Source organism: Pyxicephalus adspersus, chromosome 1 (assembly GCF_032062135.1).
Source record: "Pyxicephalus adspersus chromosome 1, UCB_Pads_2.0, whole genome shotgun sequence".
Lineage (NCBI taxonomy): Eukaryota > Metazoa > Chordata > Amphibia > Anura > Pyxicephalidae > Pyxicephalus > Pyxicephalus adspersus.
The window spans coordinates 7,171,760-7,199,192 of record NC_092858.1 but is presented as its reverse complement, the minus strand read 5'-3'; the positions used below and the strand labels follow the sequence as shown (position 1 = coordinate 7,199,192).

The window sequence follows — 27,433 nt, the reverse complement described above, 5'->3', positions numbered from 1 at the left end:
GGTTTGGGATCATAGGCTCACTGCAACAGTAGAATAGGGACACACTGCCTGAATGCCAAGTAATTCAACACCTCCAGACTGGTCATATCACTGGCACTGCAGGTATAACACAGAACACTAGAGGGAGCCATTGCTGCATTAGAGAGAGGGGCAGGAGTAACTGTTCACTAATGAACCTTTGGGGGGTAAAAAGGTTTTTACAGCAATCAAAAATTACCCTTTGTATAACTAGAAAGGCCAACAGCAGAGATGCAGAGAAACAAGCCCCAAGTATCCCAGGGTGAGTCACTCCGTCACCTGATGTTTGTATAATAAAACGCTATTTTAGAATTGGATTCAGTACTTTTTCTTTTGAAGAGGCATACCTTAAAATTGCTTCACTTTGTGGATGGAGTACATCCTGCCCTATTATCTAATCACTGCAGCTTATCACCACATATGGGAGTTGTTACCCTGTGCATGCAAAATACAGTGCACTCCTCCAGACTGACACACAACACCCATTAAAACAAAATATTTGCTTAAAAGTCCAACTGCTAGAATGAGGGCTGAGGGATTTTAGGCTGGGTACACATGTGCAATAATTGTCATTGGAAAGGATCTTTCAAATTCCTTTCCAACGACAAAAGACTGCACACTGCATGAACCAGTGGTGTACATATAGAGGGGACAATGATGGAGCGGCACCCTGCTGAGATCTTTCCCCTTCGTAGATCTGCCAGAAAGACGAGCACTACACACGCCACATCCTCATCAGATATCAATCCTAAAGCGATCAGGCGAGAATCATCGGAGGTGTGTACGTAGCCTTAAAGCAGAACTTAAGTTACACTTTTTACAAATCATGATCAGATTAGTTATTCTTCAATAATCCCTCATTTGATGATGAAATCGACAAAACCCTGCTGGCTGCTCCCACCAGCACAACACAGAAAACCACAACCACCCCCATTCTAATAAAGAAATGTAATTCTAACAAAGGTTTTATTAATGTATATTTTATTAGCATGTTGATCTATTAAGGAAGAGGAAACGGGGAAGGCAAAATATGAATCAGCTTTACACTACAATGATACAACACCAATAAACACGCCACAATCTTATAGTTCAGTTCAATGTGTTTATTAATCTTAACACGGTTCTATACGAAGCATCTAATGGAATTAAGGTAGAACACCAAAAAAAAAAAAAAATATGGGGAAAGAAAAGTCCTTCAGTCACATCCTGAACCTTGAGAGCGGAAGATTTCTGAAACAAACACGTATAACTTAAAAGGTCTCCTCCGAGTATTCTGTGCTTTGTCCCGGGCACAAACACTTCCATTTAATTCATTTACCCGAATCCTATTAGTAAAGGTTTATAAACTGTATTAAAGAAAAAAAATACTTGAAATCAGTGATGAGTTCAACATGTAATAGAGGAAAACAAAGGCAGCAATTGCTTGGTTATTAAACTCTTAGAAATGTTTCCAGAATGATACATTTATAAAGCTTTGATTCTGGAACCTCTGTATGGTGTGCATAAACATCACACACAGATGTAGCAAAAATATTTGTTTTATTTATAATTTACAGTCATGTGGACATTTTTTTTTACAACATCTCTTATCGTACAAGTTCGTTCTGCCATCTGCACGTATTCAGAGACAATTACACATGAAACTGTGTTGGTGTAGGAAAAATACAAATACGAAAATGTATTCAGTAACCAAGGAACTGGAGGCCCCGCCCCCAGCTCACGTCGAATAGATTTTTTTCTTAAATTAAAGTAGAAGTCTATAGCGGCCGCTTCTACTCGGGATCGGTGGGCTCCGATTTGATCTCTGTTAACAGAGGAATGCTTTCGCTCCTACTACAGGGTCTGTCTTCAGCAGGCTCTTCCTTCACGTTGATGCCAACGTCGGGAGCGTCAGATGCTTCCTCCTTAACGAGGTTTAGCATTGCACTCAGTGGGTTTTCCAGGAGGATTTTACTTGGGGATGGTGTAGACTCCAAGAAGGAAGAAGTCTAAAAGACAAAAATAATGTAGACTGTCAGAAGTGCAGGAGAAATAAGGCAAGTTAGACAATCCTCAATAGGTGTTGCAAATTGCCAACATATCTTTGCTGTACACACGGCCGGGCACATGGCTTAACCCTTTTTTAAAGTTTATCCAATCCTAAGGTCAATGCACACAGCTGGCTGCACAGCAATATGTCTGCAATCAAAGAAATCCATCCAATTACTGGTCCACATCAACCGGTGTTCTCTGAGCGGTTACAAAGCTGGGGAAACATTTTTCCTGCTCTACAACTACTCAAGGTACTTTGTGTCCTTTCCTTTTGTGGTTTCTGTTTACATTGCAACCTAATAAAATTTTCTAATTCCCGAATAACTACAAATCACAGGAAGTGTCAAGCAATGTATGTACCTCACCTAGAGTAAATATTATCCTTGTAAATTGAGCCCAGTTAGACAAACGGTGTACTTGTAAGATGCCAAAACACTGTGTACATTTGGTAGCATGCCCAGATTTAATTTAATAAAAAATTACACCATGAACAAACCCTATGTTTTACAATAGTCCATGTCTTAAGGTTTCTGCATTAAACTGTGGTCTACTCTATGGTATATACCACAGGTATTTTACATCTTGAAAGCACCAAGCCCAGGCAAGTCTGGTAACAACCCAAAGAAGCCAAGTTGTGTTTTCAGCAGAAATTTACAAATTAGCACCTAATACACAAGAGGTATTTTCAGCATCATTAAAAACTTACATTTTTGTAATCTTCGTAGCATGAAGGGTGATAAATCTGCAAAACAAATAGAAAAAGGTCAAGACCATTCAGTACTTGAATAAATCAATGCTTAAAAATGTCCTTTGCTATGCATACAAACATTAAGCTTATCTTTGCCGTTAGATTAATTGTTTGCTAATCTGAGCAAAATATGCATAAAAGGGAAGAGGGAAATCACTGTATGATTCATATTCAAGACACTCCCATACACTAAATGAACAGATCTGGAAGAACACCACACAAGCCTAATATATTCAAAGGAGATTTCATTTTGGAGTCTAGCTTTATGGAAATAGGTACAAGAAAGCCTGATCTAAAGAACAGTAATCACAAACAGGAAAGAAATTTGGACCCCTAATATATACAGTATTACAAAACTATGAATGAATTATAATTTTAAGCACATCTCCAAATAAAACAGTTGTGTTTTTACAGCTATCCAGTGATGCTTTAAAAGATATTTCTGCTCCCTTCCTTTGAAAGCCGACCACGTGCTACGTGATAGGAAACGAGCGTAGCTCTCCACAAGTAACACAAACGAGAATGCTTTCATTTAGTGGAAGTCTAAGTACCATTTAAATGATTGCATACCTTATCATTTACACGCATAGCGTTTTTCAGATGCCATTCTTCCTCTTCCTCATCCCAATACTGTTCAAACTGCTCTTGGCAGATTTCACAAATCTGAAGGACAAAGAATAAAACAGTCAGCAGAGAGTTAAAGATATTTCCACATGACAATACCTGAGAAGTACCAGGGCAGTATTTGGTTTATCCAGTACCAGGGGACCACTAAGTCGAGGGCTAAAGAAAACTATTGTGAGGTAGTAAACAATAAAGACGACTGATATTACAGGGAAAAAACAAAGCACAAAACATAAGTGGAGTGGTTACCACAAATTTTTACCTCATCAGCTCCTGCAGGACCAGCCGGCACACTCTGAAATTCTTTTTCTTTAGCAGCCTCCTGAGTTTTTAATATGACCTCTTCATGGACTTTCTCAAAGAACTGACTTTTAGCCCTTTCCTCCAGATCTGCAATTTCCTCAAACTCTATCCAGTCCTGGAAACAAAAACACCAATGGGAAAGGCGGACGTTATTATTAGGTTAGCTTCTAATTGCACCTAAAAAAAGCACTTCCTTCAGAATCCCTAACAGAATAAATCTCTGCAAAAAGGTTTTTAGAAAGTTTCATTACAAAGCTACCAAAATCATTAATAATATAACTTACCGTTAAGCTGTAGTACCATCTCCTGTGTGTTATTTTCCTGCTAACATCTTTTTCTGTCCTGTTTTGTCGGTAATGCCAATCCAAGTGGTCAGCATAGACATCCGTTTGTGACTTTGTAAATCTCATCCCACATGAATAGCACTGGATGCCAGTGTATAGGCGGGTAATAACACACTCAAAGCGTCTGTAAAGAGATTGGATACAATTACATACAAATCACAGACACAATGGAACGCAAAAAAAATACCCAGACGACAAATCTCATACACCTTAGGCTACCTACACATGTGCAATAATGGTCATTGAAACGATACGATCGTTCAAATATAATCCACCAATAATGTACACACACTAGATACAATTGGTTGAACGATGTAGGAAGTGACACAGAACTATCCACAATCACTGAACGACCATACACAATAGATAGCGAACGATCGTCCGTTTTCCAGCGACATTCCTCGTTTATCGGCGTTGTTGGCTAGTCGTTGTGCACTTTTTTGTTAACAGTTATCAGACCATTGGTCGTTAGTTTCCAACGATAATTATTGCACGTGTACGTACGTAGCCTTACACTTGTTTACATGATGCAATTAAAATATTAGTCCAACACAACCGCAGATAGTTTTTTTCAAATGGTAGTAAAATTAGGACTTCTAGCTGGGAGAATTCCATGACAACCCTTTAAGATGTTGGCATCACTGGTTAAAGTTAAAATGGGGAAAAAAAAAAAAAAAAAAAAAAAAACACAAGCTCTGAAGGCTCGGCCACCAGCCACTATGTAAAATCTATTGCTAACATGACCGCATTTAATGATTTACAAATTCAAAAGAAATATGTTTAACTTAAAAGTTTTACATACGATTTCATATCGTCAACAACAAAGCCGGTAAGATCAGGAATCTCAAGTTCCTCTGCCTGTTCATCCTCCTCCTCTTCAGGTGCAGGCTGACTGGCTGTTTCAGTTGTTTCTAAGGAGAGCAAAAAAAGCATTAAACATTGGACACAGCACACAAATCTTAAAATACATCTCAAATCCTTATTGACATATATCCTAATTTTATAAATCAATATTAGGCATTTTAAAACTCAATTTACTAAACATTTACTGAACAGAGCAAAAACAGACCATTTCTTAGGTATACTGGTAAAATCTGACTTACAAAATAATATGGCCCTATAGTAGTTCATGTAAAAGGGAAATGGGGGACGAGGTTGGTCATATTTTTAAGCCATCATAAGGATGTTGAAACTATTTCATACAAATCTAGTTAAGTAATCTATCTACTTGTACAGATATGGAAAGTCAGGCTTCTGTTAGTGACAACATGAAATGCTATCAGTCCAGAAAACGTCAATTCGTTTTTAAACTTACGGGTGGAAGATGGTTCTGACTGTGACAGCTTAAGAATTCCAGTTGAAAGTAGTTTTGAGAATAATTCATTAACATCAAACTGACCCAAGTGATTTTCAGGGTTAGGAAACGAGGCAGCTAAGGGAAAAAGAAAATAAAACATTACTACAGACGACAAGTCATACATGCTCTATTAGTCTGGCGCCAATGAGTCATTTGAAAGAGACGTAGGCATTAATATTATTAAACAGTATATAGCACCAACATATTACACAGCGCTGTACATTAAATAGGGGCATTATTATACATCACAAATGGAGTCAAACTATATGCGTCACATTTTGTATGCACAATTAGCCTGGCCCAAATACATTACACACACACACCAAGAAAACCATATGCAACAGGGAAGGAAAATATATACATACAGTGCAAGCAACTTACCTGGTTGGTTGGGTATAAATGGTCCAGTGTTTGCTGCTTGTGCAGAGCCCATCATTGCCTCCTGGTTAAAAGGTGCTGGTTGAGCCATAGAGCCCATAGAGGCAAACTTAAAAAGAAAAATAATTATAGATTACAGATCTACATTGAATTTAACACAAAACATGCAATACAAGTGAATCCACTTTGACCACTTATACATGCTCCGTGAACAAAGGGCTCACATTCTTTACAATGACTAATCTATAATCAGACTCAAGTGTCTAGAAGTTTTTTTTTTTTTTTATTTAATTCTCTCTCAGGTGCCCAAATATTTCTAAATAAGCGACTGACCTTAACACAGCTTTACGGTCGCCAGTCAGCATTTGTCGCTTGGAATAAGCCATAGGTTACAGTGAGGATCAGAGGTATTTGTTGCATACATTGATCACCACTTTTGACCTTAGAGATGCAGTACCAGCAGGCAGGTGCTAGCACTAGATTTCTGGTAACCAGTGGCAATCTAAGCGTACGGGACTTGAACATGAATTGAAACACTACAGTCACAAAAAAAAAAAAAAATTGTAGCCACATCTAGGATCTGGTAACCTGGAGGACATTACATTCTGGGGTTTAGATATGATATTAGGAATCCCACATTTTTGGGTGTGTCAGATTCCTGCAACTTTCAGTGTTTGCAATGTACTGAAATGGCAGTGTGGTGGGGGCCAGGTGTCCCAACATTCCCAGAAGTGCTGGACTCCAAAATTTCTTCGGGGGTATTTTTCTTTTTACATAAGAGCACAGCAAGTAGTGAAAAAGATATTAGGCAAAATCATTTAAACATATATCTTGGACAATTACATTATTTACTTACTGGTGGATTTGGCTGCATATTTCCAACAGGCAGGTTGAAGTTTCCATAAGGAGGTCCCTGTGGATTTTTGTCATCAAAATAAGGTCCTGATGGTCTAGGAAGCTGATTAGGAAACATCTGCATTCCAGGGGCTGGGGGTCCAGTAAATCCTGGTCCTTGAGGCATGTCAAACCTCTGCTCAGGCCTTTGAAACTGCATGCCTTGCGTCTGTCCATGAAACACATTTTGAGGATCAACAAAAGGAGCCGTCTGGGCAAATGGTGGAGTATTCTGCGCAATAGGTGGATTCATATTTTCAAATCGTGGTCCTTGGGGACCAACAGGCATATCAAATCTGGGCTGTTGATTGGGGCCATCAAATCGTTGTTGCATAGGACCATCAAATCTTTGCTGCATATGCACGGGTCCGTCAAATCTGGGAGGCGTTTGGTGTCCAGGAGGGCCATCAAATCTTGTGCATGGTTGCCCAGGAACACCTTCAAACCTTGGCATAAGGGGAGGATGGTTTTCAAATCTGTTTACAGGAAGATTGTCAAACCTGGGCCCAGCCTGTCCCATAGGTCCATCAAATCTTATTAAACCTTGTGCACCAGGACCATGTTCAAACCTGGGACCTTGATTTGTATTAAACCTTGGACCTTGAGGACCACTGTCAAACCTTGCACCAGGTGGTCCATCAAATCTAGGACCCAAAGGCCCATCAAACCGAGGACCAGGTGGCCCATCAAACCGAGGACCCAAGGGACCATCAAAACGAGGACCATGAGGTCCATCAAATCTCACATTGCCCATAGGTTGTCCACCATTGTCAAACATTACAGGCTGCGCCACTGGTTGCTCAAATCTCATAGGTGGACCGTGGGGCCCTTCAAACCTTTGCTGAAGTAGCTGAGGCCTGGGTGGCCCGTCAAATCTTTGTGGCCCTGAATTACCATCAAACCTTTGTGGGCCTTCAAATCTTTGAAGACCCACTCCATCAAATCTCTGGGGTCCGTCAAACCTCTGTGCACCTTCAAATCGTTGAGGCCCATCAAAATTTTGTGGTGAAGGCCCACCATCAAATCTCTGAGGGCCATCAAACCTTTGTGGCCCTGGTCCTAAACCACCTTCAAACCTCTGAGGTCCCCCAGGTTGCACACCATCATACCGTGGTGGACCTATGGGCTGCCCTGGAATTCCATCAAACATCTGAGAACCTAACTGCTGTCCTTGTGGTCCATCAAATCTCGTAACAAGCGGTGGGACTTGAGAAGACTCTATTCTTTGACCACCTATCGGTGGATTAATAGCCATTTGATTTGGCACACCTTCAAATCTTTGCAATGCCTGGCCCTGTAAGTTGTTTGGCTGCCCAGAAATATTGTCAAACCTTGATGAATCAACTAAATTGCCTTCAATTGGTTTTCCTTTAATATTTTCAAACTGCTGACCTCCAGTTTGATTGCCTGAAGGACCATCAAACCTTTTGATTGGAGAACTTTCTCTAATGTCCATGACCTCCATATCTTCAAAACCTTGACTGCCATTATCATCGCCTCTATTGGGTAGAAGTGTTGGGAGATCAAGCAATGGTCTTCTCTCCTCAAGTATACCGACAAGTTTGGGATTCTCTTTGCTGACTGGGTCTGTACTGTCTACAAAGGGCACCTGCTCTGTATCGCCGTATCTGGTTCGTTTGTGGGGATATCTCTCATTGTATAATGTCCGTGATTCATCTCTTAAGCCTATAGAGAAAAAAGTTATTTTTTTAAAACTCATTTATTACAGCAAATTCCAAAATGAAAATAAAAAAAATTCAAGCAAAATGATGTCAGCTTAAAAGTACATTTTTAAACATACCTTTGGACAGTTCTCGGTCATCATGTCTTCTATGACCTTCAGCCGTAAGGTCTTCGTCAAGTAGTAGTGTTCCAGGCAAAGGAGAAGGACGACGACCTCTCTCTGGGAACTGCTCATCCCTTTCAGTCAAGCTGCTAGATATTCTGTCATTGTGCTCTCCTTCTCTGCCACCTGGGGCCATTTCATCCAAGGGACCATCCATAAAATCTTGTTCCATAAAATTATGTTGTACCTGAGTTCTCTTCAGCTTAGCTTTATGTTGATAGTAAGTCAACTCTGCATTAGAAAGAAGGGGTTTCTTTCGCCCTCCGCTTTTACTTCCCTCCTCAGTGGGGCTGCTATACACACATCTGTGTTTATCTTGTTGATACTGAAAAAGTTGACGAATTTGATGGGCAACGACAAGGAATTCATCCTGTGTAATTTCACCAGATGCCAAACGCTCATTAGCCTTAATTGAGAAAAAAAACACCATCAGAACAGAATTCACTAGAACAAAGGATTGAACCTTTTTGATATGTTAAAGCCAACACTAAACTATACAGAAACAATATATGGGTGTGTGAGGGAAGGAGATACTTTATAAACATTTATCAACATCCCCACAATAAGTCCAGCAAACTACATCAACCTCAAAATGGTCATTTCCCCTCCTTTTCAGGTGGATGTATTTTGCTGGCCAATTCTAGAGGCATTCTACAGTTTTATCCAGTTTATGATCATGGGTCATAGGCTTTTGTTTGGTAACCTACTTGAATAAAAAAACTGCACCCCATTATATGCTGAATACTAAAAATTAAAATATTTATAAACATTTCCTACAATTATGGTAATTAAACAGATTACTGATTGTAGGCTTTTTGGGTCAATGGCAAATCCAGCCTTATTGTGATCATTACGTAAAGCTGCCACTGTAAGCCCATGGCCAGGAACCAGTCCAGCTGGTAACTTATCAGTTGACGTTATAGCAATAGGGTGAGAATCAGAACGGAGAGCCACCAGTCACATCAAAATGTTGGCATGTCACTAATGCAGAAAATATCCCTGGCATAGAGCATAGGGCTGGGAAATGAATACTATATTGTTTATAGACTACAGGAAACCTAACAAATGTGATATCGGATAGCTAGGTAATCATGCTTTCATCTGTCAACACAGTTCTTTATTTTCCAGTTGTAACCCTAACCAAATAAGACCTTTATCTAATACTGGTAACTCCAATAAAATTTCAACTATTAAAGTGGGTTGCATAGCATGACCACCACGATTCAAAAATTGTCATTTGATAGTTACCTTCTTAAGCAGTTCTCCCTTGCTTGCACTTGTTAGTTCTTTTGGGATTTTAAGGTTAGCATCCACACTTAACCACGGTTGTTGCTTGGGAGTGCGAGGAGAAAGTACACCTTTATTATTGGGCCAACTGTCTCGATGTCTTTGGTAGGCAGCCCTGTTGCCTGGGTGGTGATCATCATTTTGGGTGCTACAGTGAATACAAAAGGGAACCAGTCAAGCAACAAAAAACAAATAAACTAAATGCTTCTGTAAATCAAGGCAGCTTAGAAGTAAACTTTTCTGGAGTTACATAACATGCTGTGCCAATAGTTGCCTTGCTCCAAGACTTTTATAAAGCACTGACCCGCAACAAGCCCACAATATGAATGTCAAAACTCCACAAGTTCAGACTTATATTAGGAATAGGTTGGGCATTGCATTACTTACCTTTTGCCATCTTCCCATGAAGCAGGTCGCCATCTTTTGCCAATCTTAGACCCTTGCCAATTCTCCACATTTTCCTTTGGTTCAGAACCAGTTTTGCTAAATACTGGCATTCCTGAATCTTGCTGTCGTTCCTCAGAGGGTCTCTTCTGCCTTTCCTCGGAGGGTCTTTTTTGCCTTCTGCCATCTCTAGGATCCAATTTGGGAATCCTTTTACTCCGTTCCTCTCTTGTATTTGCTGAGAAGTCATCGGTATGAGGTGGCTTACTTCCAGGTTGACGAAGTTTGCTGTTCTTAGGGATAGAAGGAAGAGGAGAGCGGCTCCTTGGAGGAATTGGAGATTGGCTTCTTTGCCTTCTCTTTAACGGAGAGCGTCTGTCTCTCCTGGATTTAGGAGAACGTGATCGGGACCTTTTTCGACTGCTGCTTCTCCCAAGTTTTTGGCTTGGTTTTTCCGAATCATTAGCACTGGAATCATTTTTCTGTACAATTCCATTTACAAGCTTATTCCTATTTCCAGGTAACCGATGTTCAGAAGATTTGTGGTCCTCCTTTTTCTCTGCACCTTTTCGTTTTTCCTTTGCTTCCTCTGGTTTATCATCAGATTTTTCCCTAATGTGTTTGCGTATCCTTGGATCTCTCTTGTTTACATCAGGATCCTTTGCACTATCAGTAACTGGGGGCTTACTGTCTTTTACATGAGGCAACTTAGGAATTAAAGGAGGAGGCAATTTTGACTTTGATTTAGGATCTAAGGGTGCAGGTTCCTTTTTAGGCAGCTTTTCCACAGGTTTATTTTTTTCATGCTTTGATGCAAAACCAGTTTTGTCTGATGGCACCGATTTTAAAGGCTTAGAATCTGGTGGAGCAGGAGTATTGCTCTTAAGTTCCTTTTTATGGGTCTGATCTTTTGGATGTGGATGCTGGTTTCCTCTGTTAAGTCTAGGGTCTCGGGTCAATACAGGAGTCTTGTCAGATAGAGAGGGAGCAGGAATCCTGTTCTTCTCAGAATGAGTAGTAGAGGTAGGTTGTGCAGCCTTCACAGGCATGTGTGGAATTTCCGGGACTGCATTGGGTTTTGCAGAAGGGGCACTGCTCGCCTGGGGAAAAAAAAGATTTACATCAATTCTAAATGCATAAAAAAAAGCAGCAAAAGAGTTCCATATCCTACCGAAACTAACAAAGTACAATGAAAAACACATAGTTGTATTTGCAAAAACGAAAAGGCCATTTCAAAAAAGCGATGCCCCACAGGTAAATGAAATAAAACAGCCAGAATCCTGCTGATTAATGAAGCCTGTAAAGAACAAGTAAAAAGAAGGCTTTTCAAACTTGCAATGCATTTATTTTCATACACAAGGCTAGCAATTACACCGCTGAGACAGAAATGTGGTACTTTGCTGTAATATCTAATATACCTGAGCATACAATTTAAAATTAGCAAAAAAATAAATAAAATAGAGCACTAAGACCGCAACCATTTTGCGCACCCTAACTGTTGTTAGGAGTTGTTCCTATGCAACTGAATTGGATTCAAAATCATAACTAAGGTGTATGGAAATGGTCACATCAGACATTTCACAAAGACAATTAGCATTTACATGAATCCGGTTACTTCAGATGCATTCAAATGAACCTGTAAAATTCACTTACCAGTTGAGCCTTTGTCTGTTCCAATTCTAACTCCAACTTCTTTTGCTGAAGTTCTAACAACTGTTTCTGCTTCATAAGTAATTGCTGTCTTATTAGCTGCTCTTGTGTAAGATGAGGCGCTGGTGCCTCAGTACTAGCTGGGCGAGATGGGGCAGGATTTGGCACCGGTTTAGCAGGTACAGTAGACTCCTCTGGCTATTGAAAAAAAAATTGAAAAAGGGGGCTTTTTAAAAAACATGCTGCTGAAATGCAACATCTGTCCAAAAAAGTTTTTTTTTTTCAAACTCATTGAGCAAAGGTTATTAAACAAGACTTACAGCAACATGTATCATCAGAGAAAGCAGAAAATGAAGTTGTACTTTGAACTATCTCAAGGGGATCAAGTACAAATAAGTGAAGTTATAAACATAAATAGGTCCAAAAGGAAGCACTGGCAAACATTTTAACAATTTTTTATTTGGGACACATTCAAAATACTTACTTTGTTAAGGAATTTAGGATTCACGTGGATGCTTGCTGTGTTCACATTAGGGGGTAAAGGCTTGATAGGCCATGCTGGGTCTACCTGGTTGACCTTTACATCAAGTGCATATAATTTCTTAGAAGTAAAAATGTCATCCCATGTAGAACGCAATTTATACAAACTTTTTCTAGTGTTTTCATCCACCTAGAAATGACAGAACAAGGTTGTGTCTCAACAGTTCATCCAACTGCATCTCAAACAGGCATTTAACAGCATGCTTTCTAAAAAGTCACATTGGGCATGGCATTGTTTAAGCAGAGTGGCAGCCCCTGTATTGTGGGAGAACTCTTCAGTAACCACCAAAAAGCAGCTATGTGGTTACTAAAGTGCCAGGTGCTGCACCCAACTAAAAGGGGCTGGGGAGAGCACTGGACATATATAACATATTCAAAAATAAGCCTACTGTACATTTAAAGACAGGGACTTTTGAATGTTTTGTAGCATTCTTTTTCTTTTAGCATGTGTAGAAATGAAAAAAAAAAAAACATCGATTTTAAAAAAATGAATGGACCCTAAACTAGATTTATAGTATAAATTATACCTACCTAATTTTAGCATGTGTAGAAATTGAAAAACACATTGATTTCACAACATAAATAGACCCTAAAATAGATTTATAGTATAAATTGTACCCTAATATTAAACAAGAAAACATATGGCAAGAACCAGTGATTGCAGCCTGAATCAAAAAAGAACATTCCGAGAACAATAATAAAAATTGGAGTCTATCGTGGGAAGATTTTTGGCCATGGCAGCTATTTGTCTGAAAACTTATGAATTGCAATTTCTATCATTATAATCCAGCATTTGTTCCGAGATCTTTGTTCTTGGATACAATATTCAGGATCGTCCAGAACACACAAGGATAGATCGCTGGTTTTGGACTTAAAATTCTAATGTAAACCCAGTAAGGACTTTCTGCCCAAATTCTACCATTCACATTTCCAGACAGTACTAGGAACATGAAAAGGAACAAACGGGCCTTTCTTCAAGCCATTAATGAAACACATCAATAAGCTGTTGATAAATATAGACACATTAAAGATTATCACAATATAAAAGTTTCAAGAATTATGAATCTATACCTTTTCAAACACATTAACAAACGTAGAAACTATGTTTTTAGAAAATGCGCCAAGATAGTCTCTTCCAACATTTTTAACAATGGAATCCATAAGATACATGACTGGAAGCTTCTCTGTGCTAGGAGCCTAGATAAAAGAAAACTGATAAGTTTAATATGACACGACCATCAGCCCAGTTTCCTGAACCCATTTGTATACAAACCAAGGGAAGTACATGGATTTTAGATAATCTGATCCCCACGTGCAATGTAGTGCAAACAATTACTCTCTGGATGTCCACAATACCAAAAATGTTAGGGTTACCATTTTAATATAGCCACTTGTCTCAAAATATCCATTTTTCTTTTGAAACTGAACATATTGTTAATTTTTCAATTAGGCATTCTTTTTATGATCTCCAGGCCCGGTGACCAGAGGAAACATATTTCTCCATGCTTGAAGGCGTGTATATGCACTTGACTCCATCTGGCAACTGCTGAAGATATTTTTTTTTCCCAGCCAAGAATGCTGCATCTTCCACATTATATCCAGATGTGTACAGCATGAAGTACTCAGAGGTAGCAGTCAGATAACTTGTGAATGTTTCCACCTGTTTAAATATCTGCTGAGGATAAGTGTGATTACCCCTCCTGCAATGCAGGTGTCACCTGTTCACTTTATTAGGCACCTTTTTAAAATAGCGTGTTTGTCTAGTTCCCCCACAAGGTACACAACCAATTGCAGTATTTAGATACAGATTAGAAAAGGTATAAATATAGACTTTTAGGTGTAAAATCCTGGTGAATGTGTATTTCAAACCTGTAACATGACACTGGACATTTTAAAAACAATTGTATAAAAGCCAAAGCAAGAGGTAAATGTGCAGTGTAAAAAAGTGTGAAATGATAATGTACGGTATGTGAATGATAAGTGCAGAGGACTCTAGAAAATTACATTATGTGTTACTATTCTGCAACAGCAACCCAAGAACTAGTATGGAAACCCCACACTAAATAAGTTTAGATATCAAAAAGAATGAATGTTGCTCTGGTCAAATCTGCTTTTTCTTGGACCCAGAAACCCAAGTATACCCATGTAGTGGATTTAAAAAGTTAATGTTGGCCTTTAAGGTGTTCACATTTGTAGCTTTAAAATGGTCCCGTGCTTTAAAGCAGAATTACTGTGGCCCCTTCAATAAACACTGCATAGAGGTCTCTGTGAGGGATGGGAAATATTGAAATGATATACTCTCTGCCCAACTTCCATACTGAAGGGGTAATGTCATCCTTCTGCCAACAAGATCTAGGAGAATGTTTAGTAGTCCAAATCTTGCAAAGCTACAGAGCAGCATAGAGCAAGATTTGGGCAAGTCAACTTTCTCAGAGATATGGCTTCAAGGAGGAGGACATGAACATCAAACAGAAGTCAAGGAACCCAGGGCCAGACAAGTTTATCATCTTACTACCATACACACACATGACTTTTGTCAAACCTTCTTGCAGAACTTTAAGGAGAAGGGCAACTAGAGTAAGCAGACATTGCCACTGGGATATCAGAGATGTTTATATTGAAGTCTTCATGTGTTACTGCAATAAATTATTAATGCAAACGTGTCATTGAAACAATACATTTATAATAACAGAACCTCCCATCCCAATAAAGTGACAACCCCAATGCATACTCAGTAGTAAATAAAAAAAGACAAAACATATTTTATACATTTTATTTACAGATTGCAGCATACCAATCACACATTTCAAAGCCATTTATTGAAATTGAGAATGTGCACTAAAACTTAAAAGACAAATGGTGAGAAATAACATGGTTAAAGTGCTTTGGGGAAACAAGCTAAAGGCAGCAGAGCTAAAAATCAGGGCCCTGGGACATAAAAGTTATAGCAAGACGACTCAACTATCGGGCTGTAATTGTAATGTTAATATATACCCCCAGATATAGAACACCAAAACAAAACAAAAAAATGTAAGGGAAGGAAAAAGCTCTACAAAGCAAAGCACTACAGGTAACCCAACCACCAGATTTAAACCCCATTAGGTAAAGAAAGAAACCTAGTAACTAGGGCAAGTTACTGAACAAAAACAGCCATATTGTCAACCACTGGAACCCTGACAAGAGGGACCCACCTATAAATGCCTACGGAACCCATTAGCTCAGGAGTTTAGTCATTACAACGCATTAATAAACCATTTGCAACACATTGAAATCAATTTGTAACTGTGAGGCTATCTGCCAAATAGTTTTTCCAATTGCAAGAGATTTCAATTTGGCTGGGAGATCCAGCAAGCAATTTTAAAGCAGCACAATTTCTTTAATTCTAAGACAGAAAAATGAATGATTAAAACCCATGTTTTTCTTTTTCAGCACGAAGCGAGAGGAAATTCTTTTTTGCACAGCTGTCACTGGGAACAGGAGACCCAATTGAAGGATTTCCTTCTCACCTCCTGATTCAGAGACTGCTGGAAAAAGAATTTATTCCCACCCCATTGTGTCTCAATGACAGCCCCATAGGGTTTATCACACTATAATACAGACAGCAATTAAACCACACGGGTTTTAAAGATTCATGAACCTGACCGAAAGAGTTAAATGAAGGCTTTCATTTTTTTAGGTTTACTGGCTCCCTGAACTTTGTCTAACACTAAATAATATCCAGAAATTACAACTCAAACTCAAAACACTATGTAAATGAAAACTATAGCAATGAACTCCCGTGTGCTCCCTCTGTAATATAGTTTTGTAAGAGTTTAGTTATTTCTGCTAAAATATATAAAACACCTGTGTGTAAGAATTGCAAAGCTGTCCTTTGCACAATTTTAGTTATCTCAAAGGACTGGTTTGGCCTTTGGTTCTTATCTCAGGACTGCAGAATAATTAGCAATCTGGGAGTGGTTGTTAGGCAATAGACATTTTGAATCATTTCAGAAAATTGTGTATTCCCAGCAAGGTATGAAGTGGACCTTTCAAATAGATTATCAGCCGTTCTTTGTTGACCCGGTTGATGTTCTGGCCCTTGGCCTTTATTTTTGTCAGCATAGCTGACTCCAGCATAAGTGGGCAGCTCAGGTTTTTTTTTTAGCAAATTGTAATTATCTGCAAATGTTTCAGGTAGGTGACAAACTAATTAAACCAAAAGATCAGCAATGGTAGCTTAGGTAATCTTTTTGTGGTAGGATCACTTTTAAATCTTCTAATTCTAAACAATCGACAGGAATTCTGTACTTTTAGGGTGTTTAAAGGGCTAAAGCACAGGGAAATGTACATGCAGATATATACTGCATGTCTGTTTTGCCTTGACATGTGTTTTATATAAGTAAAGGACATTCCTATATAATCATTCTCTGACAAACATTGCAAGGCAGAGTAATGAAAGAATCACCAGCGCTACCCATCAGTTAAGCTATGAACACACATGCAATGGTTCTCATTGGATAATCAGCTCAGGGTCCATATCGGACAAGAATCTGGCGTGTGTACAGCGCTCGTCGTCCATCGTACGAATGATGGACAACGAACGATCTTAATAGAAGTGAAGGGGGAAAGGGCGCAGCGGGGTGCCGCTCCATCGTTCTCCCCCTCCCCTCTCAATAGAACAGTGCTGTATGTACAACACTTCATGCATTGTGCAGTTGTTAGCCGTTGGAAAGATTTGTAAATGGACACTGACAATTATTGCATGTGTGTACATAGCCTTACGTCATGCAATCTGTGGAAAGATGTATCCTGATGGATTGCTTAAAGCAACAAATACATCAACAAAACAACATAACAATTGACATAAGTGATCATTTCACTTCTCGGCCTCACATTTTGTATCAGTCGCCCTATAAATTGCCATGTTAGGTTACTAGGCCCTGCGTTTCCTGATCAGAATGTGTTTTCAGATGGGGTAGATTATGGAACAAAATTCCTATTACTTTATTGCCTTGGAGGGGACATTACTATCACAGACAATGATGTGTACAGGATACAATTATTTGTTGTTCTCCACTGGATATAAAGTATTATCTATTTATATAGAGATCCCAACACTGACATTTAATCTATTGGCTGCACACCCCATTCTAGTGGAGGACTGATATATAAATTCTATTGTCAACAGGTGCACAGGGGGCTTTATCATTGGCATTCCTGTCCTAACAGAAAACTAACCGCAGGTGTAAATCATTACCAAAAGGGCTCTGACCTTAGCCATTTGCTACCCCAGCTAGTCCTAAAAAAGTAAAAGAAAAGAGATGAGGGGAGGGGGATAGGAGACCATGTGCCTTGGTGCTAACCTACTGGTTGAAGTAATGGCCCAACAAGGGCAGCAGATTGTCTTTACCCATTAGCCCGATATCCCTGCCGTGCGGGTATAGAGGGGAGCCAACTAAGAAAAGCCAAGGTGCCATTCTATCTAGATCTCACTTGGGCCTAATCTATATCTAGCATAATACCAATATCTATAAACTTGTTATATGAGGATGAATATTGAGTCTATCATGGAGGGGCTCTAACTTTCCACTTGCCACAAAACCAAACTATCACCAGGAATGTGTTGCCACCAGCAGAATGGCCTGGATGGGAAGAAGGCCCAATAAAATAATTAAAACATTGATGAATTTTCATACAACGTGCACTTATTCCCCCATTCTTCTACAACCCTTACCCCCTTCTCTGCAGTATGGTGTTTACATTCCACCCATGTACAGCCCCACAGACTTCTATGGGCTGCCCCCAGAGGAAGACAAACTCTATAGAAGTGGATGGGGCAATGTAAAGACATGCGGATGGACTGTACACCGGCAACAATATTGCAATAATGGAGGGGGAATGAATGCAAGTAGAATGAAAGTACATAAAGAATGCCACTTATCTGCACTATTATAAAATAAGGAGCCTAATCTGTGAGGTGGTGGCCTCATGGCCATAGGGGATCCCAGGTCAGACATGTCTGGGGGTTTACTGCCTAGAGGTCATACAGGGGTAGGGGTCACTGGCATTCTAAGGGGTTATGCAGGAAAAAAAGAGGTATCCTGGCTTTTTGGGGGTCTTGAAGGAGAGAGGTGGCTCCCCAGGGAAAGGTTCCCAGGCTTCCTAAAAAAAGAGGGGGTCACCCAGGGAAAGGATCCAAGGCTTCCTAAAAAAGGGAAGGGGGTCACAAAGGGAAAGGTTCCCAGGCTTCCTAAAAAAGGGGGGCACCCATAGAAAGGTTCCAATGCTTCCTAAAAAGGGGAGGGACACTCAAGGAAAGGTTCCCAGGCTCCCTAAAAAAAGCCCAAGGAAAAGTTCCCCGGCTTCCTGGGGGGGGAGGGGGGGTGTCACACAGCAAATAGACCCTTGGCTTTCTGAAGGTCTTTCATGAGGGGGATCCATAGCTAGCTTTCTAAGGGTCATGCAAGGGGTCCCTGAATTCCCTACAGCCATGCAGGGGCCCATGTCTGCCCTATCAATGGCTTCTGATAAAAATAAAACAAATCACATGCACAAAGATGAGGCAGCACGCTAGCTATCTAGTAACTATGACAACCACAGGAAGCCCAGGCCTCACCAGCAAGATGGCCGGGCCGAGCTCTGGGCGCCATCTTGCCCTGTGAGGTAACCTGCTAAGGGGACCCTGAAGGTTTCTCTGCTACCTCGGGGTCACCATGGCCTATTTCTGTGCCCTAAGAGAAGGAAAGAGGGAAAAGGGGACCCTTAGAGTAAAATAAAAGGCTTTAGTCATAAAAACCTTGGCGATTTGCGCTTCGATACGTGTGACGATATCCTTGGCGAACTGCAAGTTCTCCTCGGCCAGGATGGTCAGCATGTTGATGTGAGGTTTGCTGTTGAACGTCAGGTCCTCCAAAGACGACTGGTATTCCCGACACGCGTCTTCACGGGCTTCGTCTGCCGCCATCTTGACGGGCAGAGAAGAAGGATGAAGACCGGGCCTACAGCGGAGCTTTACAGAAAGGTTTGCTGAGGAGGCGTCGTGATTTAATAACTATCGGCCGTGGGTGCCCAGAGGCTCGCTGTGTACATCACGCTATAGCCCCCACAGACCGCTCCTCGCTTCCTTCTGCTCCCCTGACGGACTTCACGGACAAAATGGCGCTGACGCGTCACACACAATCATTTCAACAGCAGGTTTAAACGGGGAGGGCAGGCTGCATTGTCATTGGCCCTTAGCTGATTTCGTAAGCGAAAGTGGGTGTGAACATGGAGTTGGGCGGGTCGAAGCCCATGTCCATGACGTAAGTTGCGGCAAGCATGATTGGTTGCTAGGCTTGGCAAAATTAGCCTAGCGACCGAGTGTAGGGGAGAAGGCCTGGAAACCGGTCACGTGATGTTTACCAGCTCATTTCACAGTGAATGTATGACTCTCCTCTGAGCACATGGCATGTTATTGGGCCGAGGCTCCTTCCATGTGCTCAGGGCCCAGGATTATTCATTGTAAAGGCCATGTTATAAGGCTGAGGCTTATAAATGTGCACAGAGCACATTGGCTGCTATAGCTGGCAATGTGTCACAAATCTTAGTTACAACACAACTAAACCCACCAACCAAATTATTAAAGCATACCTAAACTCAGAATTTTCACTTTACATAAAAGGGGTAGACAACTCAACTATACTCTAAAAACAAAAATACACTTACCTTCAATTCCGCAGAGCAGTCTGATCACTCCGAGGGAGTCCGCCATCCCGTCCTGCGCCGTCTCGGCATCCATCCCGGCCGGCGCTCCGGGTAATGCTATTTTCGTCTTCTCTTCCGGGTTCTGGTACGTCACCCGACCCAGGCGCGATATCGGGTAATATGAAATGAAATAAAAATTGTCGATGCTCAGGCATGCGCAGAAGGAAAGCCCAAGAGCCTCCCAGGATGCGTGACGTAGGTATCCCAGGAAGCTTTGCGAGGTAAGGATGTGACAAAAATACGGGGTTAACCATCCTAGCCATTTTTTTTTGCCCGACCTTCGTACGGGCATAACGGCTAGGTGGTTAAGTAGAAATTCTGTGCTTGTTTTTTTTTTTAAGTGCAACCCACTTTTTTTTAAAAAAAAAGGGTGCAGCACTGCCCCCTAATTTTTCATCGCCTAGGCCAGGGGTGTCAAATCTGGCCCGCAACGCCTTTTTTTTGTCCCCCAAAGGAATCCTAAATAGGAACTGCAGCTGGCCCGCCCCACTACTACAATTCCCGGCATCACTCGCGTCTATAGACCAGCGGGCTCTCTGCCTATGTGTGGTCCCACGTTGGACTGTTTTATAGATGCAAATTATTTTAGTAGTGGCCCTATTTCAATGAAGAGGGAGTTCCACTCATAACATTTAGCTCCGCATTAGCCGCGTCTGGAATTACCAGCACTCCCCCTCAGCTGTACTTTTCCTTGCTACTCCAAGGCATAGGCCCTAATTTTTTAAAGATCTCCAAGGCTGGAGAGAATACACTTTCATCAGTGAAGCTGGGTGATCCAGCAAACCTGAAATGGATCTGGTCCTGGATTGAAAAAATTTGCTAACAGATAGCTTGATTTTAGGAAATCCATTCCAAGTTTGTTCAATTACTCAACTTCACTGATGAAAGTGGATTCTCTCCAGCCTTGGAGAACTTTAATAAATCAGGGCCATAGACTTGAATGGTTGGTTTTTCATAGAAGAATATTGTTATTATTATTGTTAGCCTGTGCAAAAAGGTTACCATTGAAATTGAACTCAGAAGTCACAAATAGAGAAAAAGACATAAGATTTTTTCCTAAAAAATTGCCTCTTTCTCTTTTATAAGCTTGTTCCAGATTAAATGTGAAGCAAACCCTCTTTGTTTCTATATGAAAAGGGTTTATATCTAATGAGAAGGAAAAATTTCCTCAATTTTTTCAATAAATTTCATGGTTGGCCCGCGACTTTGTCTAAGTTTTTAATTTTGTCCCTCCCTGTATTTGAGTTTCACACCCCTGGCCTAGGCAATCGAGAATGAATGGGACCGCAAAGCCTCCCAGGATACCTACGTCACACATCCCGGGAGGCTCCGAGGTGCTCGGGCATGCACAAAAGGAGCCCTTCCGTCAAAAGGGGGGAAAAAAGCATGAGCAGTGAGTTTTTTTTCCCAACTATGTCACCCGATCTCGCGTGGGCCGAGGGTCATACAGGGCTAGGGGTCACTGACACCCAGGTGACGTAGTAAGAAGAACCTGTAGGAAGAGAGGATGGCGGTGCCTGGAGCGTGGGCCTGAAGGTGGATACCGAGACAACCCGATGGAAGACACCTCTGGACTGATTGACTGCGCTGGGGCCACTGAAGGTAAGTGTATTTTTTTTTGTTCTGGCCGTTTTTGAGTTTAGTTCCGCTTTAATAAACAGTATATAGCGCCAACATAATAAGCAACGCTATACAGTAAATGAATTTCAAGAAAATTAGTTTAATAAATGATTTTAAAGTGGGCTATTATCCCCAGCCCCTTTTAGCCGAGCGCACCACCTGGCACTTTTCAGTAACCGCCCGGCTATTTTGGGGTAGTTACTGAAGAGTTGGGTCACAATACAGGGGCTGCCACCCACCTAGGTTTGAACACTGTTACCTGTACGCATTCCAGCGGTAAGTGCTGCCATCTTGCTTTTTCTTTCCAACTATCTTCAGCCATCTTTATTGGCTGTGCTGGGAATATGGTTGTGTCATCCCGGCAAAGCCAATCAAGATGGCCGGAGGTTGTTGGGAAGAGAAAACCAGATGGCAGCACCTTCCGCTGGAATGCGTATGGGTAATGGACAATCATGGTGGATGAAGATTGTTGGGAGGACAACTAAAACACACAAGAAAAGCCCTGGTTTCCCTGGCAACCTAAGCTGACACTACACATGCGCAGCTCAGCTTTTCCCTAGAAACTTGTAGCGATCAAGCAGGTGAGACTCATTATTGCAGAGGGGACATCACCTGCCTATTTCTGCAATAATGACCGGCCTTGTGGTACAACCTTAAAAGTTTAAGCAAAAATAACAATGCTGTTGCCAGCATGCTCAATGTCAACTGCAGTAACAGCAGTAAAGTAAACAAAACACTCATCCTGTGTCACTGTCTGTATCTGTCATTTGGAATCCTTTTTTAATGTACAGCGCTGCGTAATATGTTGGTGCTATATGTTTATTATTATTAATAATAATAATAATAATAATAATAATAATCAAGGCTCTTGGAGGATAAAAATATCAACACTGTGACCAAGGCACCATATTTTATGGGTTGCAGGGCATACATTGTCCCCCAGACAACCACCAGGCTGAAATATAGTCCCCTGATCTCAGCGGTGATCTTGCACAAGCCTGGGTGTTTGATTTTGGGTTCATGCACGTATTTGTGTAAGTGTGTACATAGCTGTTGTGTACACAGGATGGGGAAAGCTTTGAATTTTTTTTCTTGGTGTAATTTATTTATTTGCTTGAACCTTAACACTCTGCTGAAGCTGATAAAACACAGATATTTGGTTATTTCTGCTCCAAACAAAGAATAAGATGGCATGTCTTCATTTGCAAAATGATAAAAGGAATTAGCTTGGCTTTAACTGAGAATTTCTGCCTAAAACAACAAGATGAAAGTAAACAGCCCAATAAAAAAAGACAACAAAACTAGCTGCAATATTCAACTTCAATCCCTATATTTCATTATTCTGCCAGTAGCTGACCTCCGTCTAATGACCATTCAACCCACTTTCTCTGAGCCCATGTAATACATTGCAGCTTACTAGTCCTTAGATGTGGAGTCTGAGTTCCGCATGTTTCTCATGGTTTGTGAAATGTTTCATTTTTAGGTGTGCTATCCAAATAAAAATTCATCAAAGTACACAGTGTATATTATTATATAATTATTGCACGTGTGTACCTAGCTTTAGGATAAATTCACGTTAGCATTTTGTTGTAAATGGTGCCATTGCAGGTAACTATAGTTATCTGCTCATATGGCAAGGTATGGGTTTGTTATTTTTTCCTCTCTGGCGTTTTCTTGCTGTGGCATTTTTGCTTAAGCCACATGTTAACTGATCTAACTTCTTCCATAGATGATGTACTGTAATTCCATATACAAATTAAAAAAACATGCACCACTTGCAACAGCAAGCAAACGTCTGCACAAGAGTTTGCAAACACCTATTATTGCGTGTTAGACTCCTGGGCACCTAGGAGATGCCAGTGGGTGCCAGGGAGCAGTAAATGCCACAGCTTTTTAGGAGTTTATTTTTAGAACATACACCAAAACTAGACTTTCTTGCCCATGTTTGTGCTCACAATTCAGAAATGTCAATCTAGAAATACAATGTTGCATTTTTTTTGTTTTTAATGTATTTCATTCACTTAGAGGTCAAAGTTATGTCAGGTAAAGCAACCTTACATGTATAAAAAAAAGCAAAAAAACACACAAACACTCTTATATAAGGACAACACACAGCATTTGGAGATAGGGGAAATTACACATATTAGCTCATAGCATGCAGGTAAATACTGTGCTCCTCCATGCCACTCAACATCTGAAAATCCTGGTCCTGCTGTATTTTTTGCACCTTTAAGAGAATATAGAAATAAAATATGGCTTCCCATTGTTATGGCCAGTAATAATACCCCCAGCATTGGTGTCAGTGGCCGCAGAAAGAACCCTCAGAATTGTTGACTGTGGCTGCAATATTAACCCCCAGCACTGGCATAAGTGACTACATTAAAAACCTCCCGCCAACTTTTCCAGTGTCTGTGATAGCAATAAAAAACCCATGGATTTATGTGTAATAATAAAAATTAGGTGCAATAATAATCTACAGTTTTGATATAAATGGCCCTGATAATTGGTTGCAATATTATCCCTCAGCAATGAGTCAATGGCCTCAATAATAACCCCTAATGTTGGTGATTGCAAGCATGTGAGTGCAATAATAATCCCCAGCATTGGCCCCAGTAATAACTCTCAGTATTCGTGTCACTGGTTGAAATAACCTTCAGCATTGAGTCAATGGCCTCAATAATAACATTCAACATTAAGCTACGTACACACATCCAATGGTTCCCGCCCGATAATCGGCTCAGGGCCGATATCGGACGATAATCTGGCGTGTGTACAGCGCCCGTCATCCATCGTCCGAATGACTGTCCTGGCGGATCCACGGATGATAGATGATGAACGATCCTAATGCAAGGGAAGGGGAAGAGCGCGCAGCAGCACCCCTCTCCATAGGGGTGCTGCTGCGTGCTCCAATTCTAACGACTATAATTGCACGTGTGTTTGCGGGTTTAGTGTTGGTGATTGCAAGCATGAGCTCCAGCATTGGTGTCAGGGATCACAATAATAACCCCCCCCCCCCCCCACACACACACACTAGTGGTTATTGGTAGTTCTATTTCAACCCCCCTTAATTGAAAGTAGCAATGCTCCTAAAGCTTGAACTACCCCCCCCTCCAGTCCCGATTGCTGGGAAATTGGCAGTTTTCTTAATGCCTCCAATAGCAATACACCTAAAGCTAGCTACACACATGCAATATTTACCTGCAATGGCACCACTTACAACAAAATGCTAATGTGAATTCATCCTAAAGTTAGGTACACACGTGCAATAATTATCGTTAGAAAACGAAGGACCAACGATTATGCACGACTATTTTGAACGATTGTATTGTGCACAATTCTGCATATGCTGTAACAATACGATCGTTCAAATATAATCCACCAATAATGTACACACGCTGAATACGATCGTTTGAATGATGCAGGAAATAACATGTAAAGGGGAAAGTGTACTGCAGAAACATCCGCGATCACTGAACGATCGTACACACAATAGATTGCGAACAATTGTCGCCTAATCAGATTGGTCTGGGATGGACGTTCGTTTCCAGTGAAAATCCTCGTTCATCTGCGTCGTTGTGCACTTTTTTTGTTAGCGATTATCGGACGAATGGTCGTTAGTCATTTGTTTCCAATGATAATTATTGCACGTGTGTACGCAGCTTTACCCATCTTTATTCCCCCCTGCATTAATGATCATTGGCAATGCTGTAACCCCTCCCCAGTGGTGGCAGTGCTATTAACTCCCACCAAGGTCTTTACCCATACACAGTTTTTATTTAACAGATCAAAAGTTGCTACATTGTTTTTTTGGGGTCTAAATAACCCTGCGTAAGTTCTGACACCATCCAATGCCGATGGGTTGATGCTCAGCTCTGTTAGATGGCTGTAAGGACAATGGAGAATATGGAAGGTGAGTATTATTGGGCAGAGGGTTGTTCTTTTAAGTGAACCTGTCATTGGTACTAAATAGGAAAAGTGACAGAATCTCCGTTGAACAGGTTACTTATAAGCCCTTTATTCTGCACTTATCTCTTTATGCTGTGGTCCCTCCACCCTCTGCCAACACCCCTACTATCTGACATTATACTGGCTTTGCTGACTATGTGGAACATATATATCCTTATAATTTACTATCACGGCTAACTTGCTTCCTTGAATACCCATTACTTAATGACTGAATTGCTTGCCACATGCTATTGGATCGAAACAAAAAAATGAAAAATGGTGCTTGGGGTCCATAGCTGTCCTTGCATTCCATAAAAGTTTTATACCACTCCAACCAAGTCCCATCTGGAAATATTTCCTGGCATATCTCCCCTTTCCATAGAACAGAATGGCATTTTTTCGTTCATTGCTCACTCTTTTGTTGCTGGAAGGATCCTTTACAGGGATGAATTGCATGTGTATTTGCAGCCTAAAGCCTTGTGTTTGTAAATTTGCATCTAAACAGGTTTTCTTGCCTAGACAATAACTCTTCTCTACTCAGAATATCAGTGGGTCTTTGATGAATGCAATCTTGGATGTGACCAGGACCTTATCTGTGCATATCATTGGGATCTTTGCATTTGAATCTCAGCAAACATATGGGGAGCATTGAATATTCTTGCATTACTGTTGTGGGAGCTGTTAATGGGTAAATCAACATGCTGGAGAGACAAGCAACTATTTTTTTTTATGATAATATGCAATGTATACGAGAAGGAGGAAAACTTTATTATCCCAATAAAGTTGTTGGACCAGAAGAGGCTTTCAGTGTGACAAGAGAGGAGGCATGGAAGGGCTTTCATTGTGACAAGAGAGGGGGTTGCATACTATACGGATAAGACAGGTGGAGGCAAGGAGGGGTAAAACCAGGGGGACAAATTCTTAAAGTTCCACTTCATTTTCCAACTAGGAAGGGCTTTAGAGCAGGGACAGGAGATGTTTGTTCCTATGGTTGGGGTGACCCCGAGGATCCCAATATGGCTGCACCTTGCAGCAAAGGGTCCCATAGTCATTAGCAATACAGGCCTATCACCCCTTTTGGGCAAAGACCAGGTGTTGCTTATCCCCCCCAGGTGATCACCTGTGAGTAGGATGGTCATGACACCATGATTCATTGCCCCATTGTGCCCTAGTTACTTCTGTACTAGTGGATATTAATTATACTATATTATATACTAGTGATCCTTTGTGCGTCAGTGATCAAATGTTCAGCGACACTTTGTGCTCCAATATCCTTGCTCTATATTTCTAACATATATAATATCATATTTTATACCTTTGTAATGTACAATGTGTATACCCTTTATACATATGTATCCAGGCAAGTAATTAACATTTCCTTTGTGTTGGACAGAGCTTTTGTTTGGAGAGTTTGCATATAAATAAGCATTTCTTCCAAGGGAAGTCACCTTCTCTCCCCCATTTGAAATATCAAGGGGTCATTTGAGGAGTGTCAAGCTGATTATATAAACATGCTAAGAAGACTTTTGTAGTGGCCATTTGTTGACAAAACTATGATATTTTATGGAAAAAAGAACTCTCATTATTATGCTTCGATTATGCTGAGGTTTTCTTGGGGTGGGTGGCAAAAGAGTTGTGAGATCAGCATAGGATGCCAGTTGGTGGACGTATAGGAAGTCAAACGGTGACCCATATTCAGGGGGAACATAGTGGCCCAAAGAAGCAAGGATGTAACTATCGTC

At 40.8% G+C, this 27,433-nt stretch overlaps 1 protein-coding gene across 2 annotated transcripts; it reads right to left on the bottom strand.

Annotated features, from left to right (window-relative positions):
- Positions 1 to 1,106: 1,106 nt before the first annotated feature.
- Positions 1,107 to 19,551, bottom strand: PCF11 (PCF11 cleavage and polyadenylation factor subunit). Of its 2 annotated transcripts, XM_072401560.1 has the most exons (16): positions 19,180 to 19,551; positions 13,476 to 13,601; positions 12,349 to 12,534; positions 11,868 to 12,062; positions 10,218 to 11,314; positions 9,792 to 9,978; positions 8,499 to 8,949; positions 6,660 to 8,383; positions 5,807 to 5,912; positions 5,384 to 5,500; positions 4,871 to 4,979; positions 4,009 to 4,192; positions 3,684 to 3,839; positions 3,368 to 3,460; positions 2,756 to 2,791; positions 1,107 to 2,006 (listed from the first exon to the last, which is right to left on the bottom strand). In XM_072401560.1, exons 1-16 carry the CDS (start codon positions 19,345 to 19,347, stop codon positions 1,791 to 1,793), a joined length of 5,151 nt encoding a protein of 1,716 aa, XP_072257661.1. In that variant the 5' UTR covers positions 19,348 to 19,551; the 3' UTR covers positions 1,107 to 1,790. The 2 variants fall into 2 exon arrangements, with proteins under 2 accessions (XP_072257661.1, XP_072257669.1); XM_072401568.1 differs by lacking the exon at positions 11,868 to 12,062.
- Positions 19,552 to 27,433: the final 7,882 nt, after the last annotated feature.